Genomic DNA, 18,037 nt, shown 5'->3' with positions numbered 1-18,037 from the left:
GCGTATGTTTCTTCTTGCGATGATCATCCACTTGGATGGGAGCATATGTCGAGGAGGTGCCTTTGGAGCAAGCCTTGGAAGAAGAGGACGTTGAATAATAGTTTCATTAGGATCTATTTACTTTAACTTATGCATTTCGGAAAAAAAAAAACTATTATTTATAAAACCTATGGTATTTTGGAAGACTTTAGTACCGCAAGTTTAGCTTCATAGCATTCTAAGGATCATTGTAATTTCTAAGGAAAATGATACTTGAACAACCATTTTTGACAACATTTAGACACGCGCACACGTGTCAAAATCTGAGTGGTCCATTTTCATTTAATTTTTCCAACTGAACCACTCAGATTTTGACACGTGTGCACGTGTCTAAATGTTGTCAAAGATGGTTGTTCAAGTAGCATTTTCCAATTTCTAATATTCAGTTATATGTTTTCAACTGCTTTCTATTATTATAACTCGTTGACGTCTTTATTATATATGCATGTTGTATATTTTGGGATGTCACAAAATACAATGAAAATAAATTAACTCTATTATTTTTCTATAATAATAAAATCAAAGTATTTATATATCTTTCAAATATTACTATAAAAATAATAATTAAAAATTAAAGTATTAATATATATATATATATATATATATAACTTAATAAGTAAATAAATTAAATATTTAAATTATTCAAATATTATTCAACAATTTTCTATTTGAAAAAATAATGTCATTATAATAAAAATCTTATCTTATTTTATCCTTGAAAATATTGTTGTACAAAAAAACAGTGAAGTGATAATAATATAAAGCTGAGGAGGCTGGAGAAGGAAACAACACAATAATACTGAGAATTTTAAGGTCTAACTAATTGGCTTCATTGTGGTTAGAAAAGTATGGATCTCACTGTAGCAGCAGCTTCAGATGATCTTCCCAACATTGACCAGACTCCACGTCCGGGTAAGTTATATATTCTTCAAACTACCGTCTTCACATGGGGTGAACAACATTCCAGACATCACTTGAGGTTTTGAGAAAACGAAAATTATCTTACATTATAAAAATCATATTTCATAAATAAGTTAGAAAATTAAATTTTAACCATAAAAGTATAATCACTTTAAAATTTGTGTGTATAGGCACAGATTCTTATAAGCTGTACTGGCTTGCACGCACAAATGACTGGCTCTCAGCGCAACCCATTGTTGAAAATAATCCTGATGCTGTACGTGTTCCATTGAGTGGAAAAGACAACAGAGTTCTTCATGTAGCAGCAAATGCAGAGAGCACTACTTTTGTGGAAGAATTGGTTAAGCTGTTGCTTAACCTTAACAGACCAGAAGACCTGTTAATATCAAACTCTGAAGGGATGCTTCCAGTTCACTTGGCAGTTTTAACTGGCAACCAAAAAATGGTGCTACATTTATGCCCTGACGAAGCCCTGGATATAATGGTTTTCGAGGATATTGAAAAACTCTTCTTTATGTGTATTAGCAACAACATGTTTTGTAAGTGCATCTTCTACTAATTAATCTACTGTCTTTTATCCCTTTCTTTTAAAGTGCTTGTCTTTTACTATTTGTTATACAAACCACTCAACTGATATGATCAAACATCATTCCATTTTTAATTGACTATAGCTCAAATAACAAATAGTTGTAATAATTGTGATTGAAATTCCTATAGGATGTCTTAACAGAGACTCTAGTTTCTTAGTTTATATTAAGACCAGTGCCATCTAGAAAAGTTGTCTAAGGGATGAACATTAATTGTTCATATGTTCTCTCTACAAACTCGTTCATAGAAGATGTTAATAGTTTTTTTTACGTACAAATAAGAACACATAATGACAGTTGTAATAAATGAGAATTGATGTTCAACCTACGGGTTCAAAAAGTAAAAGAGAAAAGTTGACTCATAATCTCTATTTCATAGTCATATTTGTACATGAGTTGTTTATCATCAGCTATTTAATTTGTGCATTTTACAGTTACGGCCGCGGCAAAACTATTTAGTAAAAATAGACGTGAATTGGCCATTGCAAGATATCAAGAGGCAGAAGAGAGCCTAACAGCATTGCATATGCTGGCACGTAAACCTTCAGAAATTCTACGTAAGCTTTCACACATACAAAATGTTTTTTTGCTCTTTCTTTTTTATTGTATATTCTTTGACAACAATTTCATTGTTTTAATTCTTATTTTAGAAATTTATGCATTTATGCAAACAAAAATATAGGATCAATTATTCCATAATTATTAATATTCATTGCTATAATATTATTAGGAGGAGTGGACAAAATGAACTCCACTTAAAATTTGTATTGAACAAAAATTAATTTGTTTAAATGGACCTGAAAATTAAATCAAAAGAATGAACTGAACTACTTATCTTAATCTGTTTTTGAATTACAATAGTTTTAAATTGCATTATTCTTTAACCAAATTGCACTAGTTTTCAATCGATATTTTTGAATTAAAAAACTAAAAAATAATGCTTATCTACTTGATTGATAGTATAAGTTCTTTATAAACAAAAAAAAAAACTAAGTAAATAAAAAAAATTGTCTCTACTTAAGAACATAAATTCTCTCGTAAAAATCTCTTAATAATTTGATAACGATTTATCTTTCAACAAATATTTCTTGATAAAAGTTAAAAAAATGACTTCTTTTTTTACATTAAAGTTCAAAACTCCTCTTTAAGAATACTTTTTTAAATATTATAATCATATTAGAAAAGCATTGATTAAATAATTTATTAAGATTAGTTCACGGTATTCCGTCATTGAATCTTAATCTTAATCAAGCTATACAATTTAAAATTTAGTTATCTTAAATATTTTCATAATTGTTTAACCAACTAATCCTAATTAAGTTTTTAATTAAAAAAATAAAAAACAATTATAAATAATTAAAACACACATATATGTAGGATGGACAAAATTAATTATGGTTAAAAATTGTACAAAACCAAAACAGTAATTCGTTTGAACTAAACTAAATTATTTAAAAACCTTAAAGAAAAGAATGAGTCGAATTCGACATAACTGGTTGAAAATTAGTGAAACTCGGGTAGGACGACCACAAATCATTAAAACAAGTTTCGATCTAAAATGGTGGAATTTAGCCAATCAAAATCCGACTAACCTGACCCTTGCTAAAAATTGGCTGAATTCTCTAACTAAAAATTGATGGAATTCAACCAAATCAGTTTCATCTAAAGTTTGGTTTAATTAGTTGTGATTAAACTAAACTACAATGTTAAAGACTCACAAAATTAATTAGTTTTAAACTAACGAATAGTTAACTGTAACTTTAAAATGTTTAATTTTCTACAACTAAAATATAAAATAGTATAATTCAGATTTTATTATAAATAGTTCAGTTTTTTTTTATTCAATATAATGCAATTAATTGCTAACTCAGTAGAATGCAATTAAGTTTTTCATAGGTATTAGATTACATGCTTGTTAAGTTAGTATGACAATACAAACATTTATGGACCGGTGAGTAAATATCTTGCACTTTTTGTATGTAAAGAGTAAATTATAGATATCTTAAATTGAGATAAAAAAAAATGTTGCTTCATATAATTAAGAAAGTTTTTTTTTTCTTTCTTCTTGTGTAAACCATGTCTTGCAACAATGAAGACATGAAATCAGAGGAGGTGGACGAGAATGGCAAGGGAGTATCAGCGGATCTGGGATTGTTCTTGATGATATGGGTTGAGATTAGGACATTACCAAAGGAAGAGATTTTGGAGTTGATCACTCAACCCTCAGCAGTGTTGTTTGATGCAATAAAATCAGGACACGACGTGGTTGTGAAACTGCTTCTTTCTCTAAATCCTGGACTATTCATAAAAGATTCCAATAATGGACAGAACCTAGGACACTTGATTGTTCAATATCGACATTTTGATTACTTTAGGTTTATAGATTTTAAGAGAAAGCAGATAATAGGAGCAGTGGACAGTGAAGGAAACAACGTTCTACACATGGCTGCGCATCTACCACTTCAATTCCAGGCATTATCAGGTTTAAGAGCAAGCATTCAAATGCAAAAAGAGCTTGCATGGTTCAAGGTGAGAATTCATTTATTTCCTCATTCTTTAGTATTGTAAGACCTCAGTTGGAGAAATCTTGACACTTTTGGTTGATAAATAGGAAGTGGAAAAAAAGGTTCCTAGTGACTTAAGGAGTATGAGAAACAAGAAGGGAAAGAGACCAATCGATGTATTTTATGATGAACACGAGAAGATATCTAATGAGATCAAAGAATCTGCCAAAGGAATAGCGAACTCCGGAATGGTTGTGGCAACACTTGTTGCTACAGTAGCGTTTGCAGCTGCTGTGACGGTTCCAGGTGACAAGAAAAATGATTGGTTCGTTGTCTTCATCATCACAAATGCAATAGCATTATTCAGTTCTTCTGCTTCTATACTCTCTTTCTTGTCAAATTTTACTTCTTCAAGATTTGCAGAAAGTGAATTTGTGATATCATTACATCCCAGCTTGACTTTTGGACCTGCTTTGCTAATCATCTCTGTTGCTGCTATGGTTGTGGCATTCATTGCGACATGTTTTCTGATATTTGAAGACACAAGGAAGTGGGTTTGTTATGTAGTGACTTCAATGGGGGTTTTCCCATTACTCTTGTTTCCTCTCTTTCAATTTAGCTTATTCGACGAACTCATTTGGTCTAGATGGTATCGTACCAAAGAGTCCATGGTTCCTGTCTCCACCACATTGTATATGTTTGTGAAGCCATTATTAAAGTTTGTTTGCAAGAAACCTTCAGATCCAACTCTCTTAGAGGACAATTATAGATCCGAGAATTTGGATGACAGTATTTAGATCCGAATACGCACATGGTGCCTCTCCATGGAGCCTTCAGATACAACATTCGGTAAGTGTATTTGGTTGTAAATTCAAATGTGTGTTTAAGTATAATGCATTTTACTTTTATATTTACATTATAATTGTTTTCAAATATATTCTATCTTAAATTATTAATAAAATTAATTTTGATTATTTTATGTATTTATAATTTTATGTTTTTTATTATAAAAACTATATTTTATTAAATTAAAAAATTATAAAGGAAGGAGGTTTAAAACCTCCACAAAATAAATTCACTAATAAAACATTGACATAATTAAATTTTAAAAAGATTAAAAAATAGTAAATTGTAGTTGAAAATCTTTTTACTGAAAAAATAGGAGATGGAGGCCTTAATGGAGGAGGAATGGCTACCTTCGTGAGTGAAGAAGAAGGAGATGGAGTTCGGCAAACCTGGGCCACTCCTTGCTTGGTGTACTCCCATTTTTGCATCCTCTACCTTTTATGTTAGCTATTGGGCTGATTCCATTTATTTTATGCACCCCCATTATAATATCTGTTGGTTGTATTGTGTGTTGTTGGGCCATTTTGCTTGTAAATTCACACTCCTATTATTACTTTCCCCGCACCCCTGTTTGTTTACATTGTTATTGGGCTGGACTGCGGTCTCATTTGCTGCACCTCTACCTTAATGCGTTGTAGCCCACCCCTTGTTAGTTTTACTGTTTGTATCCTGCGTCTTTACTTATTGTACTCAATTTTATTTTCTTTGTTTTTTTAAAACAGTTTTGCGGTGAACCTTTCTTTTAATTTTCACAATCCTTATTTCAATCTTCATACCCATTTTTATTATTTGGCCCCCATATTTTCAGATAAAACTCATTAATAATGTTAAAAAATGTTAGTTATGATGGGTCTCGGATTTCATAATTAAATTTTTATTCATATAAAATATTTAAAACAATTAATTATTATGTCTTAAGGATATTTCATATCTATATTAAACTTAAAAATCATTTATTATCGTGTTGGAACTTGATTCGTTTTATAATTAAAACCTTATCTAAAATATTAAAGATTATAAATTGCCACGTGAAATATTGTATCTGTTTGATAATTATAACTTTTTTTTAATTAAAAATCTCAAAAAATATTTAAATTTCAAAATTAAAAATATTAATTAATAAACAATTTTTTTATTAAGAATTATGTGATTATTGATATTTCATTGTAAATAGAGATATATATAGTAACAATGTCAAATCTTGTTAGGTACCCAAAAAATTTTCAAATAGTTTTTTTAAAAGAATTATCTAATCTTGAATTACTATTGTGAATAGGAATACATATTACATTAATTTTGCATATTTAATTAAAAAGAAACTGTTTTTAATTAAACATTATGGATGTTCGCCACAAGTAATTGGTTTCGAAATATAACGTAGTTTCTCAAACTGTTTCTTTTTCTAAAAACTTTTCTACAATTTTTTTTAATAAATTATGATTGTCACTCCTTCTACTATTTTATTATTATTATTATTATTATTATTATTATTATTATTATTATTATTATATATTTAGTGTTTTTATTTTTATACGTTGTAGGATATTATCTATGATTTTTTTATCTTTTTTGGTAATTGAAAAAATATACTTTTATTATCTTAACATTAAGTATATTATATTTATGGACAAAAGAGTGAGATGATTTTTTAGTCATCCTTTAATTGATAAAGCAAATTGTTTTTTTAATTTATCAAAAGAATTTGTGTTATTTTCACTTTGAAAGAAAAATATATTTTTTATAAATTTAAGGAGAATGTTAATATTGAGAATGGATCACCATTACAATTGACATAAGTTTAAGAAATTTCATATTTATAAGATATATATTTGTTTTGGTTGAACTATTATTGAAATTAATGCACTTCAAATGTTCGTGAAATCTTTGACCCAAAAGTCTTGCCAAGTGGATTTAGAAGATTGTGAAATAATAATATCTCCAAATCACAAATTATAACTAATCAGAGTAAATAATTGAAGTTTAAATCAATATATAATTTATAACTTTAATATATTTTGTGAGTTTTTTTTTAAATAATAACTTTAAGAATTATTTATCTTTTTCGTTCTTTAATACATTCTCTTTTAGTTTTCACATTTTTTTGATAAATCATATTGTGAATAATTATACTTTTTAAATAAAATACTTATTAATGTTTATTTTTTATTATTTTTCATCTCTTTTACAACTCATTTTGATAATACTAATTATATTGTTACATATTTTTATCCTTTACTTTTATGCTATATTATTTCAAAATTCATCAAATAATTAGGTAATATTTTTTTCTATCAGCACGTTACAGTGATATGGAATTAATAACTAATACTTTAATTTTTTTTAAAATTATAATATGATTCATGTTTTCTTGAAATATATTTTTCATTAACGATTCTATAAATTACTATCAATGTAATTAATATTTTAAAAATGCATAATAATAAATATAAATACTTATATAATTTAAATTTTGTATAATTATTAGGAATACATAAACATGATATTGAAATAGTTTTAGTATATCAATAAATACATTACTCTCGTTTGTTGCACAAATAAATATTAGTAAAATTTATTTGGGACTAACATAGGAAAAAATAATAATATTTAATAAAAATTGTGAATATCAATATTTTTAAATGATTAAAACTACTAGTATATATATATATATATATATATATATATATATATATATATATATATATATATATTTTTTTTTTTTTTTCAAAATTATCTTTAAATATAACTATTTTTTCTAAAAAATATAAAATAATGTGTCCTTAATTTTTTTTTTCGTTTAATTTAGCTTTTACTTTTCAACCTTTCTTATACTGACTAAATAAAAAAAAAGATAAATAGGAATATTTCTTTTAATTTTTTAATTGCCACATGACCTTTTCTATACATATAATTATCCTTTTTTTGTGTAAATATTTTATAGATACTGAAACCTCGTGGTCTCTCACTCATTAATTTTAGTACATAATCATTATTATTAGTATAAATTTTCCCTATATCTTTTTCACTCTAATTAATCTATTTATATATATATATATATATATATATATATATATATATATATATATATATATATATAATTTATCTTGGTCTCCATTTGAATTTAAAAAATCTTAACCACAAAAGGATTTGAATATTCTCTTGAGAATATTTTATTAATAAATCTTAATGAACTAACCCACTACATAAAAAATTTAGGTCTTATAATTTTCTTTAATTTTTTTGAAAAAGAGATAAAAGTTTTTATATATTGTATATTAGATCATTTAAAATATAACGAGTTTACCATTTAAAATTTTTATATTGTTATACTTAAATTTCATTATCTTTGTTATATTAATATAATATTAATATTGATATTAAAACTGATTGAAGATACTGATAGCAGTTATTATCATGATAATAAGAGAAGATATACGATGGTTTTACTCATTTAAATACAGTCATCTCCCTCACAATTAATAATTACTCAGTTTACTAGTTCTCCACACAACATCTCAAGAGTAAAAACTGATCTATGATGATTTCCATTATGACTTCAATAATGGTAGCAACCTTTCTCCTACTTGCTTAGAGGTAAATAATTAATTGTTAGGTTTTTTCTTATTAACTTCATTTGTTTTTGGTTTATAAGTCCATTCTATCCATATTTGTTTTGAAACTTTTCATAAGATTTACGTCTTACTCTAAAGAATAGAGAATTAGTTATGCTAGTTCTATTGTTACACGCATAAATTTGATTCAAAGTTACATCATGCAAAACCATGCAAATGTAGTTCTTGCAGATTAATTGCTGTGTCATGATTTAAATGCTTGAGAGTTTTGGGAATGTACAGAACAATTTTTTTTGACAGTTCATAACTGCAGGATTCAAACCGTATCAAAAACTAGTATCAGTGATTAATCATATAGGTTGAACTGCTTGGTGAAGAGAAAGGTATTTTTCTCATCAAATCTCTTAAATTTTTCTTATAATGCATGACTGTTTCTCTTAGTTATCTTTTTCTTCTTCTCTAAAACTAGATATTTATTAGACTCATAGTTTCATATATTTGTTAAATAAAATATAATGTTGTATGTGGAGATACAAATTACTACTTATAATCAAAACGAAAGAATATATATATATATATATATATATATATATATATATATATATAGCATTACGAATTTAATAATGATCCTATTAGCAAGTATGAACCTAATGGTGGACTTTTGCACGAAACTAGGCAAATTTGTCTGGAATATTACGAAAATAGACAAATTTTGGGTCAAAGAGAAGTTGTGAGGGGTCCAAACGATTTTTAATGAAGAAGTCGTGCAGAGGGCACAACTTCACACTGTTCATTTGACCAGTATTGAAGTCGTGCACCCCAAAAACGACTTTAGAACATGGTAATCGATTACCAAACACTGTAATCGATTACCACGTCTTTTTTTCCTTAAAAATAATAAAAGTATTAAAGTTGTACCGGGGGATGACGACTTTAATATGAGAAGTCGTGCACCCCCACACACTTTTACCTTTTTTAATTTTTAATTTTTTTATTAATTAAAATGATTTATAATTAATAAATAATATTTTTAAATATATTTAAAATAATATAAATTATATCTAATTAATATTTAAAAATTATATTTCATTATAATTTAATTTTATGAATTTTAATTATCATATTATACTTTTCTTTAAATTATAATTAATTAATAAAAAAATTATTATAAACTATTTAAAATAATAAAAAATTTTAAAAGTTGAAAACGTTTGGGGTTGACGACTTCTTTACTTAAAGTCGTGCACCCCTTCACACTTTTATTTCTTTAATTTTTTATTATTTAAAAAGATTTATAAGTTTTATATAATATATTTAAATGTATATAAAACATTTTAAATAAATATATTTTATGGTTTTAATTATTTTTATAATTAAATTAATTTTTTATAAAAACAAATTCCTTATAGTTTAGAATTAAAAACATATTTAACCCTAATTAATTTAATTAAATTTATTATATTAAAAAAAATTACTTATATCTCATTATAATAAATTGACTTGTAATAAATTTTTACTTAAATTTAATTTAGAATGAGTTTTTGTTATAACAAATTTATTTATATTTCATTATAATAAATTTAATTACATAATTCTTTTTTTAATTTTTAATTACATAATTACAACAATTATAGTTATAAATTATTTAATTAAAATCATTTTATAAAAAAATTAATTTAATTACAAAAATAATTAAAATTATAAAATTTATTTATTTAATAATATTAAAAAATTTAATTATTAATTAGATATAATTTTAATTATATTAAATACATTTAAAAATATTATTTACAAATTATAAATGATTTTAATTAATAAAAAATTTAAAAAATATAAAAAATAAGAATGGGAGGGGTGCACGACTTCAATAAGAGATGTCGTTAACCCCCACACAACTTTAATTTTCTATAAAAAAAATGACTTTGTAATCGATTACCATGCTCTAAAGTCGTTTTTGGATGCATGACTTTAACACTGAACAAATGAACAATGTGAAGTCGTGCAGGGGGCACGACTTCTTCATTTGAAGTCGTTTGGGGCCTACGACTTTTCCATTTTCGTAATTTGAATTGAATTTTCGTATTATGGTAATATATTTTGCCTATTTTGGTAACAAAACCCCTAATGGTGATTTCTATTTTACCATATTATATTATTTACTAACTTTGATTTCTCTATTTCATAGCAAGCATGTCTTCGTTCTCAAATCAGGATCAAAGTAATGATAATCAGTCACAGGAAAATAATCTAAGGAAAGGGCCATGGACCGCAGAAGAAGATGCAATACTGGCAGAATATGTGACAAAACACGGACCAGGAAATTGGAACATAGTGCAGCAAAACACTGGACTACTTCGTTGTGGGAAAAGTTGTCGTTTAAGGTGGACAAATCATCTAAGACCAGATCTAAGGAGAGGTGCATTCAGCAAAGAAGAACAAAGCAAAGTCATTCAGTTACATGCGGTGATGGGAAATAAATGGGCTAAAATGGCACAGGAGGTTTGAATGTTCTTTTACTTCACATATTTTCTTTCAAAAGCACTTTTTTCTTGATCGAGTTACTTACATGTTATGTTCTTCCATGTGTTGGTTTAGTTGCCTGGACGAACAGACAATGAAATCAAGAACTTTTGGAACACTAGACTGAAGAAAAAGAAACGAGTTAGCTTAGAACTCCACCCAGATGGCATAAAACCTGTGCTTGATGCCCACAACCCAAACACTACTCTAGCTACCTACACTCATCGTGACGAAGTAGTAGGGACATCATCTCAACATGCCATGTTAAATAATTTCCTTAACACTCAAAATCAACCACTCCCTGTACAACCAGTTTCTATGGTACGTGAAAACATGAAACCACCTCAAGAAATGCAACCGTCTGAAATACCTCGGCAACTACAACTACCTGAAGCAGGTAGATCATCTTATGTACCATATCTGGTGTTCAACAATTCCAGTGACACTCCAAATCAACCACTGCAACCAAATTCTATGGTACGTGGAAACATGAAACCGTCTGGCATACCTCAAGGAATGCAACTGTCTGAGGTGCCTGAAGAACTACAACGACAAGGTACATCATCATCTTATGTACCACATGTGGTGTTCAACAATTATAGTAACGCTCCAAATGAACCACTGTGTGTACAAGCAATTTCTATGGTACGTGAAAACATGGAACCGTCTGGCATACCTCAAGAAATGCAACTGTCTGAGGTACCTGAGGAACTACAACTATCTGAAGCAGATTTGTAAGTTGTAACATTTCAATATTTTTATGATTGTTGCCTTCTTGCATTAGAGTCACTCTCCTTCATCTCAAAATAACAAGTTTTAATAACTGATAAATGCAGTGATGCGTTACAGGGAGATTTCGCGAATGATGACTATGCATGTTTAGATGGCCTTTCTTCTACATCAGAGTTGCCTCCATTGCCATCATGTCATGACTTAACATTTGAAGAGTCAATGATAATGAGAGAGAATTCTCAGGCTGAGACTAACCAGTATTATGTGCCACGCTCTCCACGTAGCAATGGGTATTTGGAGTCTATCTTTTATCCACCAAAGGTTTCGCAAGAACAAGATGATTTTTCCATGCAAGGGGAGTTGAATATGAGAAATGCCACAGAAATTTCCTACCAGAGAAAACCTGAAAATGAAGAAGTTTTGGGTGACTTGATTTGGCCAGAGAATCAACATGATGATGCTTTATATGGCTATCGTTCTTTTTTGAAACCTTAAAAATTAGTCTTTTTTTTCTAATTTTATTTTATTTTTTATAATTATATACATCTTTTACATATTTTATACAACCACGTAACTTTTATAGATTTTATTTTATTCAATATATAAGTACATATTATTTTCTTTCTACATCATGTTTGTGGTTGCCAAATAAAGGAAATTTACATTATTGATTTGATCTTAATGCTAATTGAGAATGAAAGACTCGTCTCTTATGTTACCATTTGTAATTGTAAGACATGCTCCCTTTATCCCAACAAAGCTTTGTCACTAGACAAGTACTTTAAAGAAAACAAATATGAAAAAAATGACTTTTTATAAACTAAAATCCATGTATATACAAGTTAATTTGTATATACAAGTTAATTTGTAGGAGTTGTTAATTCATCTATACGAAAGTTTTTTGGTTTCCTTTTTTTAAAATAAGAAAAGAAAAAAGAGAATACATTTAATGATAGTGGAAAAATTCATGTCAGTAAAGTATTGAAGAAGAATATCAATAGAAAAGAAAGGATGATGATATTTTAACAACATATTTTAACAACTTTTTGAAAACATAAGAGGATGTGTTTAGTTTAAAAAAGTTAATTAAATAACCATATAAAATTAAGTGCATCTGATTACTGATAATTAATTTTATGATTTTTTTAACTAAACTTTCTTTTTTAATTTCTTATGGACTAACATCCTTCTGAAAGGATAAAACTGTTTTTTTCTTTTTAACTTGGTGAGTTGAGTTTATAAAATTTATCACATAAGTCTATAGGTTAGATAAATTATATGATAAACATATTATATGATAAACATTTGTATGTATGTTGTAAATAAAATATTGTGTTGTATAAGGTAAAATTTTATTAATTAATATTTGATTCAGTAAGTTATGAGGTTTTTTTATGAATGTCTATATTTGTGATTATTAAAGATGTTACCTCAGCCGGTTTATTCGCTACAAAATTGGAGATTCAACTCTATCATAAACTTCCCTTCAAATTGTGACTCTGCAAAACACGCATGTCTTAGAATGAACAAGAGACACAAATTTATTTTTATGGTTGTTTGAGTTTATTCACCTTTTTAACACAAATTATAGAACAACCACATTACTTATAAATCACTGAAATTGCCACTATGCGTGTCTTTTTTTTATTATCAATGGGTTCAAACCCGATTTGGAATTTTTTTAAGAGCATCAACCATAATTGTATTAAAGAAAATGTAACAAAACCTTTTAAAAAAAGTACTAAAATATATTTTATATTTTTCTTTTACGAGACTATTGAAGGGAAAATACATCTGATTTTATATTCATCTTATTGTTACTATATATGGAAAACAATTTGGTAGGATTTACAAAATAAAATCAAAAAGCACACCCATGATGCAAATCATTCTGCAAGGAGGGAAGTGAGTTTGTTCCAAAGATATGCTCTCTCAAAAACATGAAGAACAAGCATGTGAAACGATGAGAAGCTTGATACGAATCTGATTAAGAAAGAACAAAATCATAACAGATAAAACACTTGTTGAAATTTTAAGCCGCACTTCACCCAAAATCTTCATGTAAAATTTCTCAAATTACAATACCTTGACTATTTCTAATTTCAACACTCTATGTATCCACTTTTGGCCTAAAACAAAAGATTCTTAGGAGATTAATCAATTAATGAATAATGGCCTATCATCCCTCCTAATCTTGCTAACTACTAAGGATCTGTCTAACACTGCTCCTAAAAAGTCTACTCTAGTTATCCATTAGAAGTTTCTAGTCACTGGCCTATATGAGAAGTCATCATTAAACCAACACAGGTGTATTTACATTTCTTCATCATAATCCTCTTCATCTTCATCAATCCTTCCATTTATGTTAGCTAGTTGAATGGGATCAATGGTCATTTTTTCCATATCAGACAAGGACCATCCAGGATATTCCTCATGATGTTTCTCTTCTGATTTTGCTGATGAACTAGTTGGAACAGCAGTTGGTGATGTTAACGATTCCATATTCTCATCTGGGTCCATGTTTAAGTCAAAATTTCGAATGGACACCTGAGCCGGCTTGCTAACTGGAAAAGTCTGCTTAACTTCTTCAGGTGATGACGCGTTTTCCATGCTTTCATTGCTTTGAGTCTGCTTTTCATTTTGCTTCAATGCATCAGAATCTTCTGCACACTTGGCTTGTGAATTCATCTCTTGATCTACATTTCTATTTCCACGGCCACGACCCCTTCCTCTGCCCCTACCCCTTCCTCTGCCACTGGTTTGTCCCTGCTCCGCCTATTCAAATCATGAAAAAAAAAATCATTATTCAGATAACATTTAGCTATAATTTCCAGATTAGGTGCTATTCTATTGTTTGCTCAATTACAACAACACTTTTCACCAAAAACTTTCATAAAGTTTTAAAGACTATATGTAGTTGAATTCATTAGCCAGCCACTTAGTGAAGTTTCCTAATGACTATAGTAAATTCTTTTGTAACCAGAAAAAAAGTTCAGTGTGGGTGATAATTAGTCGGCAAAAGGTGTAATCACAAGAAAAATTATGCTAACTTCTGAAGTTAATAGAATACAGTTGAAAAACCTTGTTATTTCTCTTGGGCTCCTGGTGGCTATCATTATCATCTTCAGCAACTTTCCTAATATAAAATAGACATAACTCAGCATACTGAAACTAGTTCCCGCTAACAATAGTATTAACCAAAGCACAAACCTCCTCTTGACAGTATGGTCATCGCAATTTGCTACAGAACCGCCTAAATCAGGAACCTTGCTGACAATATCTTTCAGAAAGTCAAAGACGTTAAAAGTCTGCACACACTGTTTTCTGCAAATGCAAAGGATGGAAGTAAACCTTTTAGAAACCAGAAAGAGAAGGTAAAAAGCATGTGTTCCAAAAGCAAGACCACCTTAACATTTTCTTCCATGGATGTCATTAATATGTTTAATCATGTTAGGCAGAACAGGGAATTTAATGTCACTCACAATGAAATATTAAATCTGTAGAAGAATCCTAAGACATTAAAATGAGACTGAGCATATTATCATTAGAAATTTAGACCTGATGTGATGTTCTCATAACCATATTTCCAAAACCAAAGAAACGTGCAGGATTTGTAAAAGTTGTAACCACTTTGTACAGACTTGAAAAAGACGAATTTGAAACTATAAAAAATAGGAATTTCACTTACAAATGAAAAGCATTCATAGTCTTAGCTCCCCTCCTCAGAGTTATCTCATATGTTCGATCACACAAATCTTGTAGAAATAGCTCAAGTGCTTTAGCTGCAACGCATAAACATGAATCATCACAAATCAGAGACTATTCATATCACAAACTCCCAAAAGCCCAAAAGTAAATCATGTTTGAGGAAGACAAAAGGAAAAATAGAATATGCATGAAAAATTACTTACAAACTAAAAGAGGCACAGCCATTGCAATCTTCCCTACATCCTCATCAGCTTGCATAATTTTCTTAATCCTGGCCTGTCAAATACCAATTCTATAAGATAACACAATTATTACTGAAATGACTAAAACCAAATCCTGGAAGATAGAAGAGCATTCAGTTAATTCAAATAAGGAAATTCCACCTCAACGAATGAAGAGCAAAATTTTCAACTAAAAGAAACTAAATAAATAAGTTGCCTAATGGGGAAAAAACTGTGGTTGTCCTACCCCACCAACAGTAACCAATGCTCAAATTCCACCACTACCCTTCTAAAAGAAGTAAAGAGTAAGAGTTCAAAAGTTAAGCAAGTATTGTACATAATTGATCAATCAAAAATACGTACAAGGGGGTCAACAGTAGTGTAAGAAAACATGGTGGGCCACAAAACACCAACGAGTCTATCTCCCACATGAAGAAGGTTTAGGCGTGTGGGAGAAAAGCTATAGAATCCAGATAAAAAAAGTACATAAGATGGAGGGTAGTCCCATAGTGAGAAAAAGGGAGTGATCAAGAAAATCTATGTTTATATTTAAATGATTTTATTAGCATATGGACATGACTTATAATAGGAGATTGAAGCTTCGTTTGATTCATATTCCACCACAACTAGCAGGAAAAGACTTCTGTTGTAACTGATGGCAATGTTGGACTCTGTTTAAGAATGTATGATATTGATATGTGATATGCAATCCTCAAAAATTATAGTATAGAAAATACTTGGAAAGCAGTGGCTTTTACAAAGGAATAAACAATCCCTTCAAAAAAATACCATTGCTTGAGGGGTACCAAATTCAGGGAATTCTTTTAAATAGACATGTAATACCAAATTTGGAAAAAGGTTAGAAGGGGAATAAATACTACAAATAACATTCTGTCCTAGTTTCCAATACACAAAATATGACATAAAGCAGTGCCAAAATAAAGATAAAGGTTTACATCCTAAAATCGATAAATGATATTCCACAACCAAATCAAAGCACGTGGGCAACACCCATGTCCAAAGTAGGTAGACAATAAAACGAAAAAGAAATTACACCAAGAAACCTCAGTTAAGACAGCCATAATAAAGAAGAATTAAGATGTGCACCAATCACTCCTTCAAAACAATTTTTTCTACCTCATTGAATACATTGCACTACATAAAAAACAGCAAATAATTTGTTCAACAGAACTACAACTATGTTTGTATTCCTTAAGATTTCCCGGAATCAAGACTTTCAGATAGAAAAAAAATGGTAGAAAGAACAAATGTGCAAGATGGGTGGTTGTGTTTCTTTGTCTTTGGGAAAGAAAACTTATACCATCCAAAATAACTAACGTCCAATGGGCACAAATCCTAAAACAATATTCACCAGCAAAACATTCACTTTAAAAAATAATTCATTAACATAACAACAATTCAAGGCCAAACAATTCTAAAGCCTGAGTGTTAATACAGAGCATTCGGCCCGTCAAAACATGAACCACAGAACATCCAAAACCAAGAGAAACCCATCTCCTATGTCACCCAAAACACCATTTTACACAAGAAAACAAAACGAGCCCAATGACAAAATAAAAATAGTAAATATAGAATGAAAACAACACAGAACAATCTTTTCAACATGAAGAAACAAAGTGAGAGAGAGAACTTACCGCAGGGAAACGAGTATCCAGTTTTTTCCTCATGCTGTGAATAGAAAAAACGGTTGGAGAAGACGACCAAACCCCACTTTACTTTTTATAAAAGGGAAGAAAACAAGATTAATGTTGAAGAAGACGAAGAAACAAAGTGGGAAAACAACTATATTTTTATTTTTGTTTTGTCGTGTGTTTGGGTTTGGAGCGTTTCCCCCTTCCACGAAGCGCTAATTTAGGAGTACTCTACGGTTCACACTGTTTCAAACTTTTCACATTCACCATTCATTCATATTCTAAAACACTAATTTTATTTTCTTCTAATCTCAAATTTAACCTAATTTTCCAAAGATTTAAATTAGAATACTTATCTTAACATTTTTTTAATATAATATATTTTTTATTTTATTTTAAAAATATATATTTTCAAGTTTTTTTTTCTTATACAGGGCGTTTCTGTTGAGTTTTTTTAAAATTTATTACTTCCTTCTTTTTCCTAAATTGAATTTTAATATCTTTTATAAATTATCAATTAATTCAATTAGTAGTAGTGTTAGAATTGATGGACTTAATTAAATCTTGAAAAAAAAATTATTGTGTTTTTAAAATTTGAAAATTTCAATTAAGCTGTTTATTAATGGATAGAAAAAAATTGAATAAGAATTAAATGATGGAAAAAATAATCAACATTGGATAATATAATTTATATTGAAAAAATATTTAGTACCCTTTACATGTATTTTTTATGTT

General features: G+C 28.6%; 2 protein-coding genes and 1 pseudogene across 3 annotated transcripts; 2 read left to right on the top strand and 1 right to left on the bottom strand.

Moving 5' to 3' along the window:
• The first annotated feature begins 887 nt into the window (after positions 1 to 887).
• LOC124838016 (uncharacterized) lies at positions 888 to 5,625 on the top strand. Its single transcript, XM_047313521.2, has 6 exons — positions 888 to 951; positions 1,131 to 1,499; positions 1,982 to 2,104; positions 3,643 to 4,076; positions 4,159 to 4,900; positions 5,214 to 5,625. Exons 1-5 carry the CDS (start codon positions 888 to 890, stop codon positions 4,846 to 4,848), a joined length of 1,680 nt encoding a protein of 559 aa, XP_047169477.2. The 3' UTR covers positions 4,849 to 4,900; positions 5,214 to 5,625.
• A 5,034-nt stretch (positions 5,626 to 10,659) lies between these two features.
• Positions 10,660 to 12,216, top strand: LOC124838068 (uncharacterized; annotated as a pseudogene).
• A 1,511-nt stretch (positions 12,217 to 13,727) lies between these two features.
• Positions 13,728 to 17,506, bottom strand: LOC124838048 (uncharacterized). 2 transcript variants are annotated; one of them, XM_047313556.2, is made up of 6 exons: positions 17,306 to 17,506; positions 15,633 to 15,705; positions 15,410 to 15,503; positions 14,932 to 15,045; positions 14,803 to 14,857; positions 13,728 to 14,496 (listed from the first exon to the last, which is right to left on the bottom strand). In XM_047313556.2, exons 1-6 carry the CDS (start codon positions 17,336 to 17,338, stop codon positions 14,035 to 14,037), a joined length of 831 nt encoding a protein of 276 aa, XP_047169512.1. In that variant the 5' UTR covers positions 17,339 to 17,506; the 3' UTR covers positions 13,728 to 14,034. The 2 variants fall into 2 exon arrangements, with proteins under 2 accessions (XP_047169512.1, XP_087950877.1); XM_088094751.1 differs by having other exon boundaries at positions 15,633 to 15,721; positions 17,306 to 17,505.
• Positions 17,507 to 18,037: the final 531 nt, after the last annotated feature.

Source organism: Vigna umbellata, chromosome 1 (assembly GCF_029865625.1).
Source record: "Vigna umbellata cultivar VRB3 chromosome 1, Vumbellata_1.0, whole genome shotgun sequence".
NCBI classification, from domain to species: Eukaryota; Viridiplantae; Streptophyta; class Magnoliopsida; order Fabales; family Fabaceae; genus Vigna; species Vigna umbellata.
The sequence above is the reverse complement of the archived record's forward strand: the minus strand, read 5'-3'. Positions and strand labels throughout refer to the sequence as shown.

Coding starts and splice junctions, on each gene's coding strand:
- LOC124838048 (XM_047313556.2), bottom strand. CDS start 17,338: ATGAGGAAAAAACTGGATACTCGTTTCCCTGCG. Junction 15,706..17,305: donor TGGATACTCGTTTCCCTGCG/GTAAGTTCTCTC, acceptor GGTATTTGACAG/GCCAGGATTAAGAAAATTAT. Junction 14,858..14,931: donor GACCATACTGTCAAGAGGAG/GTTTGTGCTTTG, acceptor ATTTTATATTAG/GAAAGTTGCTGAAGATGATA.
- LOC124838016 (XM_047313521.2), top strand. CDS start 888: ATGGATCTCACTGTAGCAGCAGCTTCAGATGATCTTCCCAACATTGAC. Junction 1,500..1,981: donor TATTAGCAACAACATGTTTT/GTAAGTGCATCT, acceptor TGCATTTTACAG/TTACGGCCGCGGCAAAACTA. Junction 4,077..4,158: donor AAGAGCTTGCATGGTTCAAG/GTGAGAATTCAT, acceptor GTTGATAAATAG/GAAGTGGAAAAAAAGGTTCC.